Genomic DNA, 27,273 nt, shown 5'->3' with positions numbered 1-27,273 from the left:
GCTTAAAGTTCACCTAGGCCTTCCCATATCCATCTCAGTATAATCTGAAATCTATGACCTACAAGGCCCCACCTGGTTTGCCCCTATCTCTGCCTCTACCACTAAGCAGCTCACTCCCTCAGTTCTAGCCACATTAACCTCCACGTCATCATACAAACACTCCAGACACGTTCCTATTTCAACATCTTTACACTCACTACTCCCTCATTCTGGAGTGCCCTTTCCCCAGATATATTCACATGGCTTGCTTACTCACATGCTTCAGGTCACTGCTCAGAGATCACTTTATCAAAGAGGATTTTCCTTATAAGCTTTTATAAATAGAAACTTCCACCTGCCCACTCAACAATCCCCATTCATAGCATTCCTAATATTCCTTTTCCTGCTTTATTTTTCCCCACAGTCCAGACCAGCACCTGATATGTACTACTGTATTATATTTTCATTCCTGTCTCTTACTATACATTAAGCTCCATAAGGTCAGCACTGTCTATATTGCTTATTTTACATGCCTGAAACCTACAGAATGCCTAGCACTCAGAAAATTCTAAACAAACACTACTGAAAAAAAAAAGAATAAATAACAGCAACAGGACACATTCCCACAGTGAGTCTTAGCGGCAAGGGCGGGGAGCTTCATATGAAGGCAAGAGGACTGGTTAAAGAAGTCCAAGCCCCACAAGTCTCAGAAGTCTCACCAGACACCCAAAACTATTTGGGAGGAGGTGGCAATACCAGAAAGGCAGGTAAGGGCAAGGCCACAGAAACACTGTTTTGTAGTAGTCATGACTCTGATAAGAAAAAATTAACTGACAGGGAAAAAAAAAATAACTTTACTACAGAGGGAAGACACCCTTCTCAACCAAGTGATCAAAATAACATCATCAGTAACTGGACAAGTAAACATTACATGTTTCCTAATATAATACATTGAGAGCACAAGATAACTTCTGAGGCACTTCTGCAAAAAGCATCAGGTTAGCACCTGAATCTAATCAGGAGAAAACAAGAAAACCCCAATACTGAGGACATCCTATCAAAGAACTGGCCTGTATTCTTCAAAAATGTCAAAGGCAAGAAACACAAAGACTCAAAATATGTTCTAGATTAAAGGAAACTAAATAGATATGACAACTGAATGCAATTCATAATCCTGGATTTTATTTTGCTAGAATCAATATCATTGGATGAGTGGCAAAATGTGGATACAGTCATAGACTAGATAACAGTTTTCTACCAATGGTGATTTCCTGACTTTGATAATTATGTGACTTTGTAAGAGAATGAATGTCCTTGATCTTTGTTCTTAAGAAATACACAATAAGGTACTTGAGGTAGAGCTGAACATTTTGTCTACAGTTTACTCTCAGAGAGGTGAGGGAAAATTTTTTATATGAGAGAAGATAAAACATACATAGCAAGATATCACCATCTGGCAAATCTTAGTGAAAAGCATACAAATTCACAAGTCAGAAATTAGGTCAAAATAAAAATTTTTAAATAAAATACAACAAAAATTACATTAAAAAGGTTCAAAATTCATAATCAGGAAAAATACTTTCAATGTATTACAATGGCTCCTATTTCAGATTCTAAAAGATGATCTCTACAAATTCCCCTTTCAACTTAAAAATTATAACTATGTAAGAAGAAACTATATACCACTAGACTCAACTGTACCTTTTTCAAAAATGCACTCTACTAAACGAACATACTAGATTTTTCCTATACCTAAATTTCAGTTAAAAACTAGAAATAATGCCATGAAAGAAAATATCATAATACTGACCTTCAAAGAAATCATGATTTATATACAGTAATAATCTACTTTGATTATTTTAAAACACATTTTAAATGAACCTAATCTGAAAAAATAATACCCATCATAATTTGAAAATTCAGTATGTCTTATTTCAGGTTAAATATCATAAAATATTATAGAAAAATTAGCATAGTACATATGTAAAATAGCTGATATTACTTATACAAATGCAGTGTCAACCAGTCATTTCTAAAAGGAAACAAAACAAAGCAACATTACCTTCATGAACTGTAATACCACAATTGTCACACTGAATTATTTCATCAGCATCCTCACTATTATCTCCAAGACAAACACAGCAAATCAGAATATGGTCCATTTTTTGAGAACTCCAGTTTTGACTCTTCTCAAGAATCAGCGAGTCCTAATAATAAAATATCAGAAAATCACATATTTAAAAGGTAATTTTAATAAAATTCTCACCTTAAATCATTTTGTACATTTCCAAAATTATGCTGCATACTCCATTACTTTAGTAATTCACAAGTGCACCACATTTGAGAAGTCTATCTCTTTGTTAAAAGGACCCTATAAGAACCCTCTCTCTAATTTTTCACTTCTCTCCAAGTTTCATATTCTCTCTTCCCAAGTAAATATAAAACCAAGGTTATAACCAACAACTCTTCATCTGCTTTACCATGCTGGATATAGCCTGACCCCTGAAACTTGGAGAAAGGTAAAATTAATCCACAAGTAATCACTAATTCTATATGAGTATTAAAAATATAAGAATGGTTCCCACACTTAGCAAGCTTATAATCCTATCTAGGGGAGACAAGACACACACATATTAAACAATTAAAAAAAATCAATTCAAGATAACATATAGGCAAATATGTATGTGATGGCATAGTTACAGGCTAAATTCTATAGTGCTGGGGAATCTAGAATTTCCAGAGTCATCAAACTGCTGGATGATAGATCCACGAAAGTCTGCATTGGAAACTGGTGTATACAGGCACAGAAAATCATCTAAAAAAGAATCCAGACTGACTGCCAAGAGTCAGACTACTCTATTAGCCTTTTGTCAAGAAATACCTAGTCAACACCTAGTTAATTGCAATATAAAAGGAGAAAGGAAAATGCATTCAGGAATAAAAAAAAGGAAGAGGGTGCTCCATTTAATTTAAACCTTCTGCACTATGAATTTAAATTCATACTAATTTAAATTCAATTTAAACTTTAAATGCAAATTAACAACATAATGATGTCTGCCATTTAATGCACTGGGCTTAGCATTACATGTAATAAACGATGACATCTGAGTCTATACATTTTCATTTAAGAAACTAACCATATTCGAAAACAAAATAAATTAGTTCCATATCACACATTCATTAAATATATTATTTCATGTTAACATTTTTATGTTTCTATATTCTTTTAAACTGACCAATATCCACAAGTAACATTTAGAGTAATTTCAGCAGCAATTTGCAAATAACATCTGAATGACAAGACTGTCACAATTAATAACATTCTTTCAAGATATTTTCTGTGTAATTAATCTAAACTTGCAGCTGACCTAGACAAAAAATCAGTAAATAATGCAAAAGTTAACAAGGAGGCAATGTCATTTCTCTTGAGAATTCTAGCACTTTAAAATTCTATACTTCACTCTTTTTGTTACAAAACCAAAGTTGTGTGGGGCATTGCACGTGGCTAGCAAATAAGGTTAAAATTTCCTAAAAAAAAAACTCATGTTTTAACTTTAGTACAGTGAGCAAAACAAAAATCTGCCCAGATTTTCATCCCAAAACTTTAAAGCTGAAGCTTTCTCATCTGTAAAAATAATACCTACCTCATCAGGTTCTTGTGAGAATTAACAAGAAAACATATGGCAAAAATGTTCCTGGTACGTACTAGGTATTCAATAAATGATCATTCCCATTCTCCTTTCTTCTGTACTTTGAAGATGGTCCAAAAAGAGAAATATGAGCATTTACTACACTGGGAATCGTCTTTGGAATCCCAAAAAGAAAGTTATAAGTCTCAATAAGCACTGCTAGTTTAAATATTTTCCTATGGTAAATCCATTTTTTTTTTTAGAATACCACATCCAGATTAAAAAAATAACAGATCAAAAAAAGAGTGAGCAAATGACCAGAGTTTGATGACTGAGAAGCTACTCATGTTAATGCACTCTGCCTATATTTCTCCAATGGAATTACAATAACTAATTAGCCCTTGAAAAAAAGATTTACCCATGTGGGAAATAAGTAAATGTCTATGGATCAGAAAAACGAGCATCAATAGGTAGCTCTAATTCTATTATTTTTCCTGTTTGTCCATTTTGCTCAGAAAAACAGTAAATGTCTTAATTGTATCTCTATTCCATTTTCTCACTACACATAAGATCATTTAGAGGCAGAGAAAACAAAATTAACTGGCAATTTTGGTTGATACCCATCATTGCAGACTCTTACTAAAAATTAAATACAAAGAGACAAAAATGGGGGAAATGAGGAAAATTCAGACGACAACTGCTATTTCTTCACAGGGCAAGACATCTAATCCATTTAACATGACACAGCCTTTTATCAGGGAAAAAAAAAAAAACTTTCACCTGAAAATTTCTACTAAGATGATGTTCTATCATATATTAACTCTCACCCAAAGTGCTTGTTTCAAAGTCCGGGAACCATTATCTGAAAATACTATACAGCCCTCCCCCAAAGAAACTTACTTCAGAAAACTAAAAGGTAAGGTAACCTTAGTGTATCTCAGAAACTTCAAAATAAAATGATGAAAAAGACATGTAACCATATTCCAAGAGTACTGTTCAGAGTGCACTTAAATTCACAAAAATGCCATAATGCCACTGACAAAGATATGCCCATATGAAGAAAATGCAGGTTATCAAATGCCCAATTCTTGAACAGTAGTTCTCAAATTATGGTCTAGGAAACTCTCTTTCAGGGGTTCTAAAAGGTAAATACTATGGATATTTATTTGCCTTTTCACTCTCTCTCATGGGTATATGATGAAGATTTCCAGAAGTTACATGACATGGGATGGTGTCACCAATCCAACAACTTCTATGCTTCTATACATTTCGTTTTTTAAAATTTCTGAGTTTTAATTGCAAATGGCAAATATCAAAAGATATAACTTATATAAATAATAATTATGGTCCTCAATTTTTAAGAGTATCCTGAACCAAAGTTTGAGAATCACTGCTCTAGAGCATTTCAAAGCCTACAGCATACACAAAGACCATTAAGAGCCAACAATTATAAAATGTCTCCAAAAAGAATGTCAAATTCCCCTAAAAATTTTCAAAATTATGAAAGTTCCTGGGCATCATTTACATAATACCCAATATCACAGCCCTAAAAAAAGCACCTGACAGAAGCCAAGGGGAAAAAAAAAAATCTGCCTGCTTATAGGCTAAATACAATTCTATTATGTATTCTGAAACTATATTTTCAGCTATCTCTCCTACAAAGTAGTATTTGAAACAAAGTAAAAGCATAGAAAAATAAAACTTCAAATATAATCAGGTATATAGGTATTAACTAATGAATACTTGGCAAGGTATTACTACCTAAATTAACCAGGAAGATTAAACACTGGTCAGACAACAAGGATTATTTTTGGTCATCTTTTTACAAAACCAAGATTATACAAATAGGAAATTTAAAAATATATAATAAACTGAATTTATTAGTTTTCTATTAAAATTTAACATTAATTTGAATGACATTTATATAGAACCAGAATCATCAAAAATAATTGAGGAGTTTGAAAACAGTCTTGGAAAAAGCAGTTATCAAGCTTTCAGGTAGAATATTATTGAGGGAAAATTAATCTTCCATAAGTTCTTCTACATTTCTATACAGAGTGGAGCAAAAGGAAAATTAACATAAATTAACACAAAAAATTAATTTAGTTACTATAAGAACTTTCTTTACAACTTTATCAAAGCACTTATCCAAGAAATGCTCTGGAATCTCATTCCTTAGGGACTGTTAACCTAAATAAAGCCCCATTATTTACCAAAATCTCTTCTGTTTAGTAGAAAAAAATTAAACAGCACGTCACCTTTATATGTATCAAAAAATATAGTCTACAATCTCTCAAGCAATTTGTTATGTAGTACAGATAATATTAACAACTGAATAATTTATAGAGATTTTACATGGCAAATTTCTAGACATTCCCTCACACCTTAGCATAAATCCAATTCATACTGGCCCTATCACTAGCCAGCCTCTTGTGTGATTGTTATGCTAAGAAAAATGAAGAAAGTAATACTGCCAAAGGTAAACTCAGTCAGGAGATACAGATTAGCATAAAGTGCTATAAAATAAATTGGATACATGCTTAAATCAATTACGAACAACTGGATTTTCCATACTTCTGTTTCCTTAAACTGGAAATACAGACTGTCTTGCTACATCATTATGAATAGTATACTATATTCCAAATGACGATTTTCCTTTACCTAAAGATAGGAATTAGGAAAGCACTGGAACCAGGCAACATTCTTCTTAGGAAAATGGGCAACCTAGAAGTTAACCAATGTTATAATCTAAAACATCAACTACTGCTTCATCTCTGCTGACATTTAACATCTCCTAATCTGCTACATATTATTTTGGTTAAACATCAAATTTTCAAATGAAACTTAAAATAGAAAATCACTGTTATGTAAAACTTGTAAACAGAAGAAATGTAAAAGAACAAATAAAGCACAAAAGGAAAATCTTTCTACCAGTTTAATCTACTTCAATAACATGAAAAAAAAAAACTAAGTGCTGGTTAAAGAAGTGAATTTTCATGACTATCAACACATTAATGGAATGACAGACGATCCTTATAGTTCTTTCATGTGATGTAACAGGTACATCTACATGTAAGACAACAATTCAGTCTTTCTTTTGAAGAAAAACATATACATAAACACACAGACAACGAGATACAAATGTGTTTGAAGAGTCTTGAATGTTGCATCTTGGGCCCAATGGATAAACCTAACTTTCAGTAGTAGAACTTCAAGTGGAAGAACTGAGTCATAATTGTAGTTTTATGATAGTAATGTTTGTTTTAGCATAGAATGTTTGCTTTCATTTCTTTGTAGAGAGACCTTATTCGCTAAACATATGTAAATATATAATTTGTATTTACTTCCACACACCTAAAGCAATGATCTGGTGACTATTCAGGTGGGTGCTACAACTGAAAAAGGAATTACCTTTAAAATGAATCTCTAAAAGCCTGAGACAATTAAATTCTTTGTTGCTCTACTTGAAAGTACTCTTAGAAGTACTCTAAATTTTTATGCAGATATGGATACAACTAAGTTGAAAGAAAGGTGATCTTTGTTTTCATAACCCACTCAGGACCATTTAGCAGTCCAAAAAAACTCTACCATTTCCCAAGGGTATGGACATAAAAATATTTCTTTAAGTATAGACTGAGCTCCTTGAGAACGGTGATTATGAGCTCCTTGAGGACGGTGACAAATAGGAGATACTCAATAAAAGTGGGCTGACCAAATGAACAAATGTTACAGTTAGGGTGCTCATTCACTCCCACAGCTAAGAACAGGCTTTCAAGGAAGCCACTTAATATAATGGGTAGAATGGTTTAGAGAAGAATTCCCTTTTCCCCAGACAGACAGATATCATAAAAATTGGGTTGATCTACCTCATTACTCTTGCTCTGAGATAGTGTCAGGCTATCATTGGTCAGTTCCTCATCATCAGCACTGTTTCTGCTAAGAACTTTACTCTTCTTCTTCTTGCAGCCCCCATCACTGGCAGGACTGCTATGCTCTTCATCGTTGCCTTCATCGTTCTCGTCCTCATCACTCCCACTTCCCTCATCTTCATCATCCTCGTTGTCCCCGTCACTTCCTTCCTTCTGAGATGCAGATCGGCCCTTTCTTTTTACTACAGTGGGTCGCCAATCATTGTCATCTTCACTGTCATAGTCATCCATGTCATTCAGCTCTTCCATGGATACGAAATCCAAAAGTGGTCGGTTCCGACGAAGGTTCCACTTTTTTGGCTCGCTGACTTGCTCCTCTGCAGCTGTGGCCGAGGGGCCTGAAGGACACGTGTGAGCAGCAGGAGGGCTTGTGGCTGGCGTGGTGGAGGCAGCAGCAGCCACGTTATCAGATACTGTTGCTTTCTCCTTCTCTCTCTCCTTCTCTTTCTCTTTCTCCTTCTCTCTCTCCTTCTCTTTTTCCTTTTTCTTCCTAGGTCTTTCTCCATTCTCTTCTTCCTCTTTCTTTTCCACCTTAATTAACTGTTTTTCTGATGACAGTACTTCTTCCTCTGCAGAATTTTTAAGTTGTTCTTCTTTTACTTTAACGTCTTCATTCAGTTCTTCCTCTAAAATATTTTCTTCAGAATCACTACAGGAACCTTCTCCACTGTCCTTTGAAGGATCTTCACTTCCATTACCACTCCCTTCAGAATCTGTTGAAAATATGAGAAAAAAAACCACACATATGTATATACATACACACACACACACACAACGCTGACACAAATGAAACCATCAAAATTTGTGAATAACTCGCAAAACAATATAAACAAATTTAAGTCAAAGAATGGTAGACATTCCCAACCTGATTAAATAATAAATCAATGAAGTTGATATAATGATTCTAGTTTAGTATAGCACTAATGAAGATGAATATATGTATCTCTAAATTAAAACATGCTTTAAAACGAGGACCACTATTTTGTGTCATACGTCTCACACTATACTTGGTACTTTAAAAGCATTTTTTTTTTTCTAAAAGTAAATGTGCTTTTTTTTAAATTGAGCACTTGATTTTAACTTTATAATACAGATTACATTCTTCTTCTCTTACATCTTTCTTTCATAAATTACATTGACTGGCAAGCATGGAGTCACATTCAGAGCAAGAAAAATCTGACCCAGAAAAAAAAAAAAACTGTTTCATTTATCTCACTCTATACCTAGGCAAAAGTGAACCCAGGCATTTATGACCGTCAACTTGTACCACATCTCTAATCTACCAATCAAATTTAGGAGCACCAAATACACAAGGGAAAAACAGACAATAGCAATGGCACAGAAAATGGAGGTTGCAAGATTTAAGTTATCAATTTTTCTGCTTATTAGGATACTGTTTATATCAACAAAAGAGTCACCTAAACTTCCAAAGGTTCTAGGCATTAACTACTAGAGCCCCTAGATTGAAAGAAATTAGTGCATTAAAAAAAAAAACTAATCCGTCTCAGACAAGAGCAAGCACAGGTGTCACTAGAAAGATAGGCTGAGGATATTAAGAGTTCCTGCAGGACCACAAGCTTCCTAGCAAGTGCTATCCATTCCTGCCTAGGGCAGTCCACCCCGGTTAGACCAACACTATTCAGTAGCATTCCAAGCCTCTTTACATATAATCAAATAAATAAGAATCTAAAATATTTGTGGAAGGAGAGCAGGAAGAAGTAGGAAACAAACCAGTCAATAATCAGGTTGTAGCCAACATCAAAAGTAAAATCTGTGGGGTGATGAATATTTTGTACCTATAACCAAGAAAAGGGTAATCATAAAATCATGGAAAAAATGCATATTTTCGCACCATTTTAATTTCTGTTAACTCAACCAGCATTAGCCTCTATAATTACCTGGCCATTCAAAGTAAAGAAAGTTGTCTGTTATTAGTATCTGGTTTCTAAAATATCTCAGAAATCCTTTACAAACAGCTGATGAAGAAAAATCCTGAAAGTTAAATCACATAAAAAACACAGACTAACATTTAGTCGATGCTGATGGAGCCTGTAAAAGTACTGTCAATCTCAGGATTATCATACATTGCCTATATCTCATTCAGGACTGCAGTGAAAAAAGCATTCTCAACCTGAACAATCTCACAAAGGCCACAAGAGTAATATAATGTAAGCCAACAATCCTTTGTTTGAAACTTTTGGAGCCAAATGTGTTTCAGAATTTAGATTTTTTTTTCCCCAGATTTTGCAAACGTAGCATGGTGCATGCACAATATATTAAACTAACACCGCCAGTGGGGTCTATGGTACTACAGTATAATCAAATACATTCTTTCTGCAGTGAAAAGTATGAAGATTTATAAGTATGACAAGTAAACACTACAAATAAACTCCTATCAGTTCCAGTCAGATTTTATCATCAAATAAGTTTATGTCAAACATAGGAAACATCTTTGAATTTGTAAGCAAATTTTAAGAAGAGTGTGGACCCAGTATCACTTACAAATAGGGGAAGTCCAACAGCTCTACAAATCATTAAAGAAAAAAATGGTGATCTTTCCAAACCACTTATAACTATTAGACTTAAACTACCAAGAAAAAATACCTCTGATTTAGGGAAAAAAAAAAAAAAATAGTTCCTAGGTAATTTTAGATAAAAGTGAAAGTAAAGTGAAAGTTGCTCAGTAGCTTCCAACTCTGCGACCCCATGGATTGTAGCCCGCCAGGCTCCTCTGTCCATGAGATTCTCTAAGCAAGAATACTAGCCATTCCCTTCTCCAGAGATCTTCCTGACCCAGGGATCAAACCCAGGTCTCCTGCATTTCAGGCAGATTCTTGACCTTCTGAGCCACCAGTGAAGTTCATTTTCAGGTAAAGATATAATAAATAATAAGCAGAGTTAACCAAATGCTTCAGAGGCAAAGATGGACCTTTGTGCATACTGACTAAAGAAAACTGGAACATCCTGCAAGCAAAGCAGATTAATTATAATTAATTATAAGTAGATATAATTAATTATAATTAAGAGAGCTGGGAAATGGAGAAAAGGTACTTTTCTTCTGGATTAACCTTGTAGAATTTTTTCTTAATTAAAAAGTACTCCTAATAATTTTTACCAGTAAAAACATAACAGTAGATAGAAAAAAAATGATCAAGTGAGGCACAAATGTGGACTCCTGATCAAAACCAAGACCAATCCAACTGTGGTAAACATTACTTGGAAATTTTTCAAAATGTCAAGAATTTCTGCAATTTTGTTTTGGTTGGTTTTGCCAATGCCAATAAATTATTTTTAAAAGTACTCTGAATCTGTTTTTGTTTTCTTATCATGCCTGAATAGAAAGCAGAATCTTAAATAGATTAATTAAATGTTTTATATTTGTTAACATTATTAGAAGAATCTGAGATTTTCCCACAAATTTCAATCCTAGTAGCTTACCCAACCCTCCATTCTCCAAATATGACACATTAGCCATACTCCAACTGCAGGGGATCAGGAATTTTCAAATTTTACTTTTCTCTGATTTCTGAAAAATAACTTCAACTGATTAGTCGTAACTTCTTTTTGGTACATATGCACTTGGGGGATGGAGACAAACAATGTTTAGTCACAGGCATTACTTAGTAATAATGACAATGAGAAAAATCAGAGTCCTGGGCTATCTATAATTATATTTTTATAGACTGCAATGAAAAATTTCCTATTACTACAAATTCAAACAATGTTCCAAGTCCATCACTCTTACAACCATTAAAAAAAAAGAAAAAAGCAATAATTGACTAGAGAAATAAACCAGATATTTCAAATACAGCTATTGTGAACATAAGAATAGAATTCATTCTAATTCTACAATAAAAAATTTTTAATTAGAAAAAAAAATCTTTAAAATTGAAATCCCTATCTCCTAGTCAGTTAAATTAATGGTGAGGTGAAGTGAAGTGAAGTCGCTCAGTCGTGTCCGACTCTTTGAGACCCCGTGGACTATAGCCCACCAGGCTCCTCCGTCCATGGGATTCTCCAGGCAAGAATACTGGAGTAGGTTGCCATTGCCTTCTCAAAGGGATCTTCCCGACCCAGGGATCAAACCCAGGTCTCCTGCATTGCAGGCAGACGCTTTAACCTCTGAGCCACCAGGGAAGCCCTAAATTAATGGTAACCTTTCTCAAATACAATATATCAAAACCTCTCCAAGCAACAGTTATTTCCACTAACAGACAGTTAAATGTTGTACAGATAAAGAAATTAGAAATCAACCTTAAAGAATCCCTTCACAATATTCAATGCTTAAGTTTTCCCCATGATAAATATTAAATAATAGAATCAGTTAATAAATATTAAGTAATTAAATCCGAATGATTTGATTCAGTTTTATGGTAGCTTTGCAATATAAAGAATCATCTTTGTTCATCAATCTTAATTATTTAACTATTCTGTTTATTGAGCTGGTGTAACAATAATTACGATTATACACATATGCAACAGATAACAGAGACATCACCAGTCTAGTAGTCATTCAGTTATCATCCTGGGGACACTGTAAGCTAATCTAGTATACTACTACTACTACTACTACGTCGCTTCAGTCGTGTCCGACTCTGTGAGACCCCACAGACGCCAGCCCACCAGGCTCCCCCGTCCCTGGGATTCTCCAGGCAACAGTACTGAAGTGGGTTGCCATTTCCTTCTCCAATGCATGAAAGTGAAAAGTGAAAGGAAGTCGCTCAGTCATGTCCGACTCTTCAAGACCCCATGGACTGCAGCCTACCAGGCTCCTCCGTCCATGGGATTTTCCAGGCAAGAGTACTGGAGTGGGGTGCCATTGCCTTCTCCAGAAGGCAACCTAGTATATCTCTTTTTAAAAAGCCAGTCAACACAACTCATCTTCTACTGCTTGCTGTAGTTCTAGTTGTGTCACTTTATATTTTCTGGGTAAATCTAGACCGATGGTTCTTAAGTGGGTACAATTTTGTCCCACAGAAAACATTTGGCAATGTCTAGACATAATGGCTGCCACAAAAGGGCAGGGCTGGGGTAGAGTTAGGTAGGGTAGATGTTGAAGGCAGTTAGTAGAAGACAGAGAGGCTGCTAAATATCCTCCAATACAAAGGGCAAGGCTCCACAACAAAGAATTAACCAAAACAAAATGCCAATGTTACTGAGATTAAGTAACATGTTACTTACATGTTACTTGTTACATGTTACATGTTACTGACATGTAAGACCTCAATTTGACCTCATTCTACTTTCCCAGGCTCATCTCTTTCACTGTTCTTTTATTCAAATTCTGATCTCCATATATAAATAATATTTACCATTCTCCACACTCTTTAACACCTAATGTTTCCCTCAGGTTGGGACTCTTTCACTTCCTAGTTCAACTCTCATCTCCTCAATGAATTCTAAATCAAGCCAGTCTAAAGTAATCTCATCTCCTTCGAAAGACTGGAACTAGATCATGCTTTATAACATGTATCTGCTTTGGTATTTAATTATTCCAGTATTCATTATTTCTTTGTGAATTCACCATAACGTCCAGCAAAGAGCTTTTAAGCAAAACAACAGTTGCCTAATGAAAAACCAGATCTACTCATTAGCCAAAGTCAGTTAAGCAGAAAATACTACCAAGGCAAAATCTAGTCTCAATCTTTCGGTTAAATTGCTTTCTGGCAATTTGGACCAACCAAACTAACAATGGGCTTCCCTGGTGGATCAGTGGTAAAGCATCTGCCTGCCAATGCAGAAGATGCAGGTTCAATCCCTGGGTAGGGAAGATCCCCTAGAGAAGGAAACAGCAACTCACTCCAGTATTCTTGCCTGGAAAATCCCATGGGCAGAGGAGCCTGGCAGGTTACAGTCATGGGGTCACAAAGTCAAACACAACTGAACAACTAAACAACAACAAAACTAACTATGGCTCAAGAGCTAAAGTTGACCATCCTACTTTGGCTAAGGGTTGGGGAGACACAGCACTGCTATTTCACCTTGTTTAATAAAAGTACTACATGCATTTATCTTCATCATCATTCCAGTTGCATGTGGTGGTTTAGTCACTAAGTTGTGTCCGACTCTTGCTACCCCATTGATTGTAGCCCACCAGGCTCTTCTGTCCATGAGATTTTCCAGGCAAGAATATTGGAGTGGGTTGCCATTTCCTTCTCCTGGGGATCTTCCCAACCCAGGGATCAAACCCAGGTCTCCTGCACTGCAGGCAGATTCAATCCTATTTTAAATGTCTCCTATCCCCAGTCTTAAGTCATAGTCTCAGATATAATCACTTTAAGCCAAACTATGAAACTGCCAATAATCAACTGCCTTTAGTCCTATAAAGTGGATTAATTTCATAGGGTACCAGCTAACATTTCTATATATGGTTCTTCTGGTGGTAACCACCATAAATCTGATATGCTTACACGTCATTTTAGGATTAACTTGAACATTTATTTAGTATTGTCCTCAATCAAAAATGATAGATTTAGTCCTACTTTTACATCAGAGATAAAATAAAAGATGGTCTCTTTTTAGTTCATACTTTTCTAAAGGTAGAAGCTAGTAACACTTAACTGTTGATAATACCTTGCCAAGTTTATTGGCAGGTCTTTTCTGAATTTTATCTTTTTCTATTTTATCTGAGAAGCATAAAAATTATGTCTATCTGCAAGGGTAATCAGTTTTCAGAAATTTCAATATTTATTCTTAAAGCCAGACAGAAACACAAAGTTTTGTAGTCAATACCAGAAGAAATTGAGGCATAGAATCCAATTAAAAAACTGAGGCCCACCTCTCTAACCACTGTAACATTAAGTCTTTAACTCAATAAACTCAACAGTTTATTGAGTTAGTCATTTTTAACAAGTTTGTGGGGGTCTTTTTTTGGCCATGAAACATATGGGATCTTAGTTCCCCAATCAAAGACTGAAACAGCAACCCCTGCATTGAAAGGGCAGAGTCTTCACCACTGGACCACCAAGGAAGTCCAGAGTTAGTGATTTCTAAAGACTGCTTTGAAAGAAGCTATGATCAGAAAGACTATTATTAAAGATTATTACTATTCAGTTACTATTTTTCCACCTCCAGTTTAATCACCTATTACTAAGTAGGGTTGGGATTCCACAACTTCAACATGTTTGAAAAACAGTGATAACTCAAATGTCTTATTTCCTATAAGAGTCCAACTATCTTACAAAGAGAAGAGAAACGATTCAAACAGGAAGCACTGGTAGTCTAGATAAGCCAGTATGTCAGCAATGGGAGACAATACACCTTAACCAAGACTGGAAAATACAATTCAATTTCTACTATTACCCATTTCAAAAAAAAAAAAAAATCATTTTCTACTAAACTCTCAGTTATGATAACAAGAGCTGCACAAATAAATTTGTGACCTTTGGGGCCCAGGAAGGAAACTACAAGTATAGCAGACTAGACAACTGAAAGTATATATTTTTAAGTGCTTCAGAAGACTAAAAAAATTATCATCCTAACAAAACTCATTCTACCACTTTCACAAATAACAGACAATTCACATCAACCATGATTAAAATTTAACAAGGTGAGGGGTTCTCTATTTAGCTTGATACCAAGAGTTATTTTGAGAAAGCAATTTGTATCATTAGATTATTTTAACCCTTGTAAAGAGAAGTGCTACATCTCAATAAATAAAACGAGAAAAATTATATGCAAAGTCAGAATTTACTGTCATAAAACTAATTATGGAATACATAAAAGAAATTAAGCTTTGGAGTTTTTCCCTAACGGCATTCTAGTAAGTCATAATTTCTGAGACCCAACCATTTTTGTCAGTTTACAATCTCAACATGACAAACCAAAGTTGCATTCTAGCAAAGAATATTCCTTTCTGCACAGTTTTCAACAAGAGCACTGACATAGGTTTAGATTTTACTTCTTTCCCTTCCTTTTTTTCCCCTTTGGAAATACCAAACAACAGTAAACCAAGTGAGAGATGAAAGAGCTGAGAAATAAAGGGGCAAAAAAATTAAACAACATACACTTTACAACTTTTGATTGCTGGGAGTAACCTCAATTAGTGACCTTGATAAATAAGTACAGTAGTTTCAATTTAAGACTACATCTATTTACTTTCAGGGCCTAAGCAGTGAAAGCATTAAAAATGCTGAGAATCGTAAGAACTGGATTAGATCCATTTAGGCTAAGTGGCTTCATGCAAATTCTTTAAACTCAGTGTCCCTGTTATCTGTAAAATAGTATCTCTTCCAAAGTTACTGTAAAAATTAAATGAGATTATGGAAACAAAAAGTTGTTGGTAAATCACAATGCAAACTGTGCCTGTTGATGCTATTAAAAGTAAAATAGTAACACAATACAACCAAATTTCATCCCTTCCTACCACATCTGGCAGGAAAAAAAAATCAGGAGAGAAATAGGACTAAGAACTGAAAATTCTCTAGAAGAATAATTTAAAACTGTTAAAAGGATAAAATCAAAAGGGCTTTAATTTGTTACTTGATTTAAGTTTCTGTCAAAAGGGGTAGAATTAAGTAATTTGTATTGTTCATGTGTACTTGTATTTTTCACATAAAATATTTAAACATAATTTGTATTTCTCAGATTCCTGCAATGAAAACTTTTTATGTAGATATGTCTGTTGAATTACAATGAACAAAAGATAAAAGGAAAAACATACGTTTCCATTTTTCAATTGTGTACAATGTTACTATATGATTTCAGTTGTGTATATTACCATTTGACTTTTATTAAAAGTTTATTTTTAAAATCACAAAATAAAATGAGCAAGCATTCATGCTTTGTAGCTCAGATTTTTAAAGGCCCAATCCACAAGGTCCAGCACCTACCAAAGTACAACTTTTTACTTTTGTCAATTTTGCGCTGGTAAGGGAGCTAATAGACAAAAAGCAAAACTCCTTTCAGAGGGTGCCGAGCAATCTGAAAAGACTAACTCTTCCTGGGTGGTTCAAGGCTCCTATTATTCTCAGAACGGTACTCTACTTTAAGATTACCTCTAGATTTTTCCCTACTCTGTCCATAAAAGAAACGTAAATGTATCTTTAAGTAAACAACAGAGAAAACACTTGAGTATCTTGTGTCTTTTTGTTTTCCATTGTGTCTTTTTGTTTGGTGTTTATTGAGGTATGAAAGTGAAAGTTGCTCAGTCCTGTCCACTCTTTGTGACCCCATGGACTATACAACCTATGGAATTCTCTAGGCCAGAACACTGGAGTGGGTAGCCTTTCCCTTCTCCAGTAGATCTTCCCAGCCCAGGGATCCAACCCAGGTCTCCCACATTGCAGGTAGATTCTTTACCAGCTGAGCCACAAGGGAAGCCCAAGGATAATGTAGTGGGTAGCCTGTCTCTTCTGCAGCGGATCTTCCCCACCCAGGAATGGAACCGGGGTCTCCTGCATTGCAGGCGGATTCTTTACCAACTGAGCTATCATGGAAGCCTTTATTGAGGTATAGGTGATTTACAATATTACTGCATCTTTGAAGAAAATCCTTCTCTGACAGTTATCTGATAAGTAGCAACAAAAACAGAAGTAGTGATAGTATTATCCAGTGACACGCTCTAAGCGAAATGTAGGAAATCAAATCGACAAAATCAAGTTTATGTGCTTTAACTTTATATTGACATTTTAATTAAAATCCATTCTTTTTAAGCAACGTCTGAAAATCAGCCCAACTCCAAAGAGCTGGGAAAAGGGAAGCAAGAAATAAACATTTACCTGAAGCATCTCCAACTTTAAAATCACTGTCATCTGAACTATCATAATCGAGAGCTTCTAGCAGAGAAGCTGCCAAAGGCTTCACCTGCCTCCTCTTGGAGCTGCGATCCACTGTTAAAAGAAAAACATTACATCGTCATTCATAATCACACCAAGCGCGAGGGAGAGCTGTGGCGCTGAAAGAAAGTACAGATGACCTCCTGCAGGTGGTGCAAATCTTTGTCTTAATTCAGTTCTCGGCAAATGGTGTGGTGGAAGGTTGGGGTAGGAATATTGGGGCTGGCCGGCCAGCTCCATGGGCAGGTTCAGCCGCAAGGCGCAGCAAGTACGAGCCCAGGGCGACCAAAATCAAAACTGGCCTTCTTGAACATCTTGCTTCTGAGACTTGCTCTCTCTAATCCCTCACTAAGACATCGTTAACAATCAATAAAAAATTCAAAGCCCAGGGAATATAAAAAGCTATGTCCATTCCGACGGATCGTGGAGGGGGAGCGTCCGCGGAGGGTACATCTTCCCACAGGATTCTCCCACCCCCGCCCTGCCCCCGCCGGCCCCGACTTCTTGAAGGGCTGAAATGGACCTGTCTCCCCGCAGACGCCTCCGACACACTTACTAAGGAATCCGAGGTGGTCGTTTGGAGGAGACCTAGGGAGAGGCTGCGATAGCACAGGCAGCGCCGAGGTCGAGGACTGAGACCAAGGAAAAAAGTCCAAAAGATGCTATTAAAAATGGGCGGCGCCGCGGACCTGCCCGGGGCACCCCAGGTGCAGCCCCGCCGCTCCCCTCCCGCCCCCCGGCCCCCCGGTCCTAGCAGAACAGACCCCGGCCGCTCGAGCGCCTTCCTTTGGCGCTCCCCGGCCAAAGGCGCCCTCCGGCCCAGGCAGCTCGGCCAACCCGGCAGCCCTGAGGAGTTAATTTACCCCGTTAAAACGCTTAGATAAAAAATAAAGGAAAGAAAAACTTTATTATCCCGCAAACAAAAGCAACAAAAGACCCAGAAACTGCACAGTCCGAGGCCGGTTGCCTAAGACAATAGAGAAAACAACGACCCGGATACAGCTCTGAAGAGAAGGAAGTAAAAACAGGAGCTAGAAAACTGCCCTAAGAGCAGCAGAAGCTGAGAGCGCGTGCGCGCGAGTCGCCTCGGCTGTGTCTCCGAGAGGAGGAGCCGAACGGAGCCGAAAGAAGACGAACGCAAAGCCGTGGGAGAGCCGAGAGGAGACGAGTAATGCCGAGCGGGAACAGAGAGCGTTCCCAAACCCTCTGCCTGCAAATCCCTGATGCTGGGCCCTCAGTCCAAATAAGTAGGTCAGTTTTTGTTTCTGAGAAGACAGAGCAGTGTGTGTGTGTCTCCGTGAATGTGGAATAGTGCTTTGCATACACTTAGATAATATATTTTTTAAGATGAACTTTTAAATCCATAAAAATATGAGGACAGTATGTACAATTGGATTTCAGTCCTTCAGTAGTTTCAAATGCCACGTTTATTCATATACAGGTTAGCTATTTTTTAAAAACAATGTTAAAATGTTAGAATCTGAGCAGTATTAATACTTTTTACATGTTTCTATATCAAGGAGAAAGTAAGATTAGAATAAAGCTGATTCAGTTTCTGTATTCCCCAGATATATATTGAGTGGTAATGTTTGTACCATGGGAAAATACAGTTAGGAAGGACGGTAAATGAAATATATAAGAAGCAAATCATGCAATACAGTAGGGGCGCTTATTCTTTAAAGAAAACATGTTGAATTCTTTTGTAAACTGTAATTGAATTTTATAATACTAAATTTGAAAAAATAATAAATACTTACATAGTGCAGTTTAGGGGATGATTACATAGAGGCTGTACCTTCAGCAAGAAAGTTATCTTTTCCCTGCCAGAGCTTAAGATATTTGAGGATACAAATAAGTCAGTGAGCTGCTGCTGCTGCTAAGTCGCTTCAGTCGTGTCCGACTCTGTGCGACCCCAGAGACGGCAGCCCACCAGGTTCCCCCGTCCCTGGGACTCTCCAGGCAAGAACACTGGAGTGGGTTGCCATTTCCTTCTCCAATGCATGAAAGTGAAAAGTGAAAGTGAAGTCGCTCAGTCGTGTCCGACTCTTAACGACCCCATGAACTGCAGCCCACCAGGCTCCTCCGTCCATGGGATTTTCCAGGCAAGAGTACTGGAGTGGGGTGCCATTGCCCTCTCCGAAGTCAGTGAACAATTACTACCTATTGTGAAAAGGCTGTCAGAGAAAAAGTACACATGCTAAGGGAAGTCTTCCAAAAGAAAGCTTTTTTTTTTTTTTTTTTTTTTTTAAAATTTTATCTATGGCTGTGCCGGGTCTTCATTGTTGTGCAACTTTCTCTAGTTGCAGCAAAGCAGGCTACTCTCTCGTTGTGGTCTGTGGGCTTCTCATTGCAGTGGCTTCTCTTGCTGAGGTTTGCAGGCTCTAGAGCTTGGTCTCAGTAGTTGTGGCACATGGGCTTAGTTGCATGTGGAATCTCCTAAGACTAGGGATGAAACCTGTGTCTCCTGCATTGGCAAAAGAATTCTTAACCACTGGACCACCAGGTTAAGTCCAAAAGTCTCATTTAGCTCCAGACATGGTATCTGAACTGGGCTGGAGAAGAGAGAAAAAGAGACGCCAAGTTCAGACCAAAGAAAGGACATAAGCAAATGACCAGGATGAATAGAGGAATAGAGATGACTAGTCAGATCCCATGAAAGCTGGGCTACCTCGAATGCCTCAAGACATTCCCCACAACTGTAGTTATTGCAACCTCATATTTCTGTGTTCCACATCACTGCTAAAAATGCAACGTCTCTGACCCTCTGATCTCTCTGAACCTTTAGTTCCCTGACCCAAACTACCACTGCTATGTACTGAGGAAACTTCCATTCCAAAATTGTAAAATATTAGTAAACTCTTTCCCGTTTCAGTATCTTTCTTGTACCTCCTTGTATAAAATAGAAATGTGTAAAGTTTGTATGAGGTTATCATGCTGCTGCTGCTGCTGCTAAGTCACTTCAGTCGTCCGACTCTGTGCAACCCCATAGACGGCAGCCCACCAGGCTCCCCCGTCCCTGGGATTCTCCAGGCAAGAACACTGGAGTGGGTTGCCATTTCCTTCTCCAATGCATGAAAGTGAAAAGTGAAAGTGAAGTCGCTCAGTCATGCCCGACTCTTAGTGACCCCATGGACTATGAAACCCCCTCAAATGGAAGCCTTGTTTTCTCATATCCAAAGGTGGCATCTGGTCCTTAGTTTGGCTTTCAGGAAGCGTCATAATTCAAAATAATTTGTAACCAAATTCAAGATACTTGGAGATAAAAAGATGGAGTGTGTGGGGAAAGTAAAATAAGAAATGAAAAAATTGAATTGTATTATCTGGTTTGAGAGAGAAGCTGTAGGTCCTGATTAGTATTTTAAGAAACCAGAAAAGTGGAAATCAGTTTGTTATAAACCTAAGGATAACATACATCACCAACTCGATGGATATGAGTTTGAGCAAACTCTGGGAGTTGTGATGGACAGGGAAGCCTGGCATGCTGCATTCCATGGGGTCACAGAGAGTCATACGACTGAGCGACTAAACTGACTGACTGAAAGATAACAGATCTGGCTCACAAAACATAATGGAACATGTCAGTTACATTTCTGCTCTCCCCAGATTTCACTGAAATCACAGGAAAAAATAAATGTAAATAAAGCCAAAAAACCATAACTCTGCTATAAATCTTAGCAGAGTGTCACAAGCAAAATTTGAGGGTAGAAGAGAACATTAACAGTTATGGAGGTAGGCTCAGATTGCCAACAAAACCCACCTGACTAAAAAGTGCTTAATCTCATCTGGGTGAAAGATGAGTCACTGAAATGAGTTTTTTCAGAAGTCCTTGTATAACCCTCAAATGACAGATAATGAGGCCTGTGAGAAGAGCTAAGACTTGGATAATAGGCTGGGTAATTCATAAGAAGGAAAAAAATGTTTCATAGAAATCTATTTGCAGAGGGCCTGAAAACAGTGTTTCTCCCCACAATATAACTTCAAGTTCATTTTTATTAAGTAAGAAGTCTGATTCCAGAAATTACCAGAATGGGCATCAGGTATACAGAAGAAAGAAGGATAATAAACCCAGTGCCATGAGCTGTCATAAGAAATAGGAAAATCCAACATACAAAATCACTCATAAATCATGAAAAAGAGCCTACTCACATGTACTCTCCCTACATCACTGATCTTCCCGCCCACCATAATGATCAGAGTGAGAACATCTATAAACAGAACTTGCATTCTTTTATCTGCCAGATGAACAGGACTTCTTATTTAGGCAACATAAAAAAATTCAGGCTACCAAATCCACCTAGTCTATGTATATAGACATAGAGGCAACCATTAATATTTTAGTAAAATTAACAATATGAGAGGATTTAGATTTTTAAAAATCTTTAAGACAATTATATAATTCATATATATCAGGTCTCATGTACATCATAGATTTAGAAGGTGAAAAGACACAGAGGCCACCTTCTTTCAGCAAAGTAGCAGTAGCAAAACAAGATCCATTATCTGTGAAAGTAGAATCTACGTTCTGGCATTTACTCACCATTTTCAAATGCATAACGTCATGGAGGAGAATGAGCTCTGGAAAAGATTAGCAACAATAGCTGCACTTGTTTTCTGACTTTTAGATCATAGCTACAGTTGTACGATTTTGAAACTCACAGCCTCTTTGGATTACTGACTTTCACTCTTTCAGCCCTTCTAATGATTTTGCATGTACCAATTTTTTTTCAGTATAAAATACTTATAGTGGTTTCCATTTCTTCTACTAAAATCTTCTTTGATATGAATGCTTGCTAGAGAAAGGTGTTCAGAAAATAAATAAATAAAACTCAACCATGAGAATTAAAGATTTATTATTTGACTTGGTGTTTGTCAAAAGGCAGTGATGACTTCGTTTATTGTTGTGGTTTAGTCATTAAGTCAAGTCTGACCATTTTACAACCCTGTGTACTGTAGTCCGCCAGGCTCCTCCGTCCATGGGACTTCCCAGGCAAGAACCCTGGAGTGGTTTGCCATTTCCTTCTCCAGGGGATCTTCCCAACCCAGGGACTGAACCCGAGTCTCCTGCATTAGCAAGGAGATTCTTTTCCACTGAGCCACCAAGGAAGCACAGACAATTTATTAACAGTGGAAAATAGATACAGATGCAGTGATAAAAATGTTATTTACAGTATTAAATGTAATAGCCAGGAATAAGGTGCCTATTGAAGGCAAACCTTTGGTGACAAGGTTTGCTATGGCAGAATGAAAATTATTATTTTATCACTATTAGGATGAAATAAGAAATACTGAGTTGGGCTGGAGCCAGCAGCTAGCCAAACAGCTGTCATTTGTGATCACTTAATTCATTGTAGAGTCTATGGCTCATGTTATCTCACAATAGTTCATGTTTTCAGAGATATTCAGGAGAAAACAATATTAAAGAAATATAAAAAGATGGTGCTGAAATATCTGAGCTTCAAGAGAATACTAAATGCTTCTAAAGAGAAAAGACAGAATATCTACAAAGGAATAGAAATCAAGTTAGACTCAGAATTTTCAACTGCAACTCTGGATGACTGGGAACTTCTAAAACCATCTCAATGTTTTCTAACAAAGGGTTCATTGATAACCACCCTTTTCAAATTATGTAAAATATACTGACTACAGAATTTTCTCCAAGGCAACAAGGATCTGCTCTAGTATTACAGAGGAAAAACTTTCCACATATATAAAAAATGAATAATACTGATATTTTAAAATTAATTGTTCATAGATAATATGTGCACACAGTAAAAAAATGTTTAATGCACAAAAGATTTTTATGAAAATAAATTTTCACTTTATCTTTGTGCCCTAGCCAGTCATCTCTCTAGACATAACAGGATTAACTTTTTTTAAAAAGACGCTTAGCTCAGGGCTGAGTTTTTATATCTTTATTGAGATACAGTCCACATACCATAATATCCACACTTCCATGGTGTAAAATTCATGGCTTTTAGCATACTCAAAATTTGTAAAATCATCACCACTATCTAACTGTAGAACATATATAACATCATCACAGAAAGATAGCCCAAACCCATTAGTAGGGACTCCCTGTTTTCTTATTTCTAGACCCTGGCAGTCATTAATCCACTTTCTATCTCTTGGAATTTGCCTATTCTGGATTTTTATACAAATGAAATAAAAAATGTATGGTCTTCTGTGTCTTGCTTCTTTTATCTAGCATAGGGTTTTCATGGTTCACCCACACTGTAACACAGCTTGTTTGTAAACTAACCTGATACTGTGAAATGTTATCAGTATTTGTTCTGCCTGGAGAGAAGATGAAAGAGGTATTTCAATATTAGCTGTAATAGCTGTGTATTAGACAGATCTCTTAGACAAGCTGAGATATTTAATTATGTTTCAGTGCATATGAATGGCACTCTTAGGGGCTGAGTTTTACAAGGGGCAAGTCCCAAGAAAGCAAAGCAGATGGGCAAAGACAGCATCACTGATGCAACATCACAAAGTGTACAACATTGTTTGTTAGACAGACAAATAAGGTTAGTTAGAGACAGGAGGTTTCGTGTCATCAACTCAAAAGGTGGCAAAGCTTTCAAACAAACAAGAATGCATGAATAATACCTTCTGTTCTTTTTAATCCATCAAGTCTTCAAGTGACAGAACATAAGCAAACCCCCAATATTGTTCTAAATCTTCACAACTCAGTTAAAAAAAAAAAGCAACTCTTATTGGAAAATATCAGAGGACAGTGAAAAATAAATGAACATACAGATGAAGGCTCAAGGAACAAAACACCCTTTTAAACACCATCCATGCCAAGGCCAAAAAAGTCTCTCTTGAGCCCCCTCAATTAGCACCCTCTGTGGCCTATAAATATAATCATTATCTTGAATCTAAGACTATTTTTTTTCACATTTTATGTACATGAACCCATATAATATATGTTATTTTGTTTCTGATTTCTTTGACTAATATTTTTTCTGAGGATAATCTATGTTGTTGTAATTGTAGTTCATTTGCATTGTGGAATATACCACAATTGTGTGCTTGAATATACCACAATTCACTTTTCATTTACCCTTGATAAACACTTCGGCTCTTTTCAGTTTATGATATTATAGATAATAGTTTTATATGTATTCTTGTTCATGTCTTGGCATACATAAGCACACATTTCTATTGGGTTTATATCTCAGAGTAAATTATTGGACCATATTGTATTCAAGTATTAACTTTAGCAGATTTTCAAAGCATAGTCCCAATTTATACTCTAATCAGCAATGTGTTCAGGTAATGTATTTAGCAGGGCAACAGGATACAAGATTAATATACAGAAATCTGTTGCATTTCTTTAAATAAACAATGAAATAATAGAAAGAGAAAGTTTTAAAGAGTCCCTTCTAAAATACCATAAAAAAATACTTAGGAGTAACCCTGACCAAGGAGGTGAAAAATGTATATGCAGACTATAAAACATTAATAAAGGAAAGTGAAGATGATTAAAATAAATGGAAAGATATCCCATGCTCTTAGATTGGAAGAATTAATATAATTAAAATAGCCATACTATCCAAAGCAATCTGCACATTAAGTGTAATCCCTATCAAATCATCCATGACATTTTTCACAGAATTAGAGCAAATAATCCTAAAATGTATATGGAACCACAGAAGACCCAGAATTACCAAAACAATCCTGAAGAGAAAGAACAAAGCTGGAGATATAACCCTCCCAGACTTTAGAAAATACTGCAAAGCTACAGTAATCATAACAGCATGGTGTTGGCACGAAAATAGATATATAGATCAATGGAACAGAACAGAGAGTCTAGAAATAAACCCACAGCCTACACTCAATTAACCTTTGAAAATGGAGGCAAGAATACACAATGGAGAAAAGACAGTTTCTTCAGCAAGTGGTATTGGTAAAGTAGGATGGCTACATGTAAATAAATGAAGTTAGAACACTCCCTCGTGCCACACACAAAAATAAACTCAAATGGATTTTAATCTTTAGACAAATACAAGATATGGCACCACAAAACTCAGAGAATAGAAAGAACACAGGCAAAGCATTCTCTTACATAAATCATACAAATGTTTTCTTGGGTCAGTCTCCCAAGGCAAAAAGAGAAAGACAAGTTTCACCACTTATATGTGACATCTAAAAATATATATACAAATAAACTTATTTACAAAACAGAAACAGACTCACATAGAGAAAACAAACTTACGGTTACCAAAGAGAAAAGGGGGAGGGATAAATTAGGAGTTTGGGGTTAACAAATTCATACTGCTGCTGCTGCTGCTGCTAAGTCGCTTCAGTTGTGTCCGACTCTGTGCGACCCCATAGACGGCAGCCCACCAGGCTCCCCCATCCCTGGCTTCTCCAGGCAAGAACACTGGAGTGGGTTGCCATTTCCTTCTCCAATGCATGAAAGTGAAAAGGGAAAGTGAAGTCGCTCAGTTGTGTCTGACTCTTAGTACTACATATAAAATAGATAAATAAGAAGGTCCTACTGTATAATACAGGAAACTATAGTCAATATCTTTTAATAACCTATAATGGAAAAGAATCTGCAAAAGATTACATACATATATATACATATATAACTGAATCACTCTTACTCTAGAAACTAACACTGCATTGTGAAACAAACTATACTTCAACAGCAAGAACAAAAAATAACCTAACAGATCTGTCAGTCCTTGAAGCAAATTACCATGCAAACTAAGTTATCCATCATAAACTGGGTTTTGTCTGACCAACAAAGCCACAAGACTGAATATGCAGAGCAGCATTCTATCACCAATGGAAACCAGATGAGTCCGAGCTGGTCCTGAAGGTATAAGTAAATGGCATGAGTAAGTGTTATAGATGCCTGTATTCTATACTCCTGCAATAATATCTGATCCCCTTTCAACCAACCAGCACCTATGGTTACATGGAACACACCCTTTGACTAGTTAACTGAGGGAGAAATATTTAAGCCCAGTAAACAGATGTTTCTGTATGAAATACTGTCAATATTAAACAATTGTAGTATTTTAATTCAACTCTGCATTGACCCTGAAGGACAGTAGTGAAAGATCATATGGAAGTGGCTCTTATTATTTTCCCTAAAAATCCACTAGTGAAATTCCTATCACTTCTACAACTGGAGCCTTGCTGATCTAGAAGCCCTAGCTTCAAGAAAAGTTTTCTATCAGGACATAGAGCAATGATTCAATTAAAGTGGAAGTTGAGACTGCTACCTAATCACTTGGGGCTCTTCAATCAACAACCATATGGGAGGTTATTCTATTAGCTTGGGTAATTGACTTTGATTATCAAGAGGAAATTAGGAAGCTACAACTCAGTGAGGGTAAGGAGGAGTATGTCAGAAATGCAGATCTCCCAGGGCACCTCTTAGTATTCCTGTTCTTGCCAAATCCCTCTTTTAGTTTCTATATTCCTAAACTAGGTTTATGTCTAGTTCTGTGACAAAGGGCTCCAGTGTCTTTGGCAGGACACCCATATCATTAAGCCTGAGAATTTGGAGGTAATGAGAGACCATTGTGGTCGCTCTGTTCTCAGGGGTTCCACACATCCCCAGAGATTCTAATATGCCTTTGCTTCTGTTCCTCATGTCCTCTTCCTTTCCTGACTACCTTTCCTGTTGACTTCAAGATGCAATTCGAAACAGTACTCCCACAATTGCATAATGTCAATTTCTTATAATAAACTCTTATTATACATGCGTATATCCTAGAAGCTCTGTTTCTCTGGTTGAACTCTGATGGATATATCAGCCTACATTTCTGACTCATTCTACTTTTTGTGTTCTAACTCCTCCCGCTTGGCCTGGTCCTCATTTTGTGCATATTCTCTAGAATCACAGCACTGACCCTCTCCTCTCCTTACACTTTCGTTCTTACATATTCTTTGTAGCCAAGCTCATCAATTTCCATAAATCTCACATGCACGCCCTTT

At 36.6% G+C, this 27,273-nt stretch overlaps 1 protein-coding gene across 11 annotated transcripts in view; it reads right to left on the bottom strand.

Moving 5' to 3' along the window:
* The window catches only part of PHF14 (PHD finger protein 14), a 196,709-nt gene extending 178,322 nt beyond the window's left edge, over positions 1-18,387 (bottom strand). For 6 of the 11 annotated variants that reach the window (XM_025290898.3, XM_025290899.3, XM_045166356.1 and 3 more), the window contains exons 1-4: positions 17,870-18,386; positions 17,257-17,367; positions 7,475-8,250; positions 2,042-2,186 (exon numbers count right to left, since the gene is read on the bottom strand). In XM_025290898.3, the coding sequence (XP_025146683.3) occupies positions 2,042-2,186; positions 7,475-8,250; positions 17,257-17,367; position 17,870 (1,033 nt within the window). In that variant the 5' untranslated portion in view covers positions 17,871-18,386. Of the gene's footprint in view, positions 1-2,041; positions 2,187-7,474; positions 8,251-17,256; positions 17,368-17,869 lie in introns of all 11 variants that reach the window. The other 5 variants (XM_045166355.1, XM_025290903.3, XM_025290904.3 and 2 more) reach the window with 1 other exon arrangement.
* Positions 18,388-27,273: the final 8,886 nt, after the last annotated feature.

The sequence above is a fragment of the Bubalus bubalis genome, chromosome 8 (assembly GCF_019923935.1).
Source record: "Bubalus bubalis isolate 160015118507 breed Murrah chromosome 8, NDDB_SH_1, whole genome shotgun sequence".
Lineage (NCBI taxonomy): Eukaryota > Metazoa > Chordata > Mammalia > Artiodactyla > Bovidae > Bubalus > Bubalus bubalis.
The sequence above is the reverse complement of the archived record's forward strand: the minus strand, read 5'-3'. Positions and strand labels throughout refer to the sequence as shown.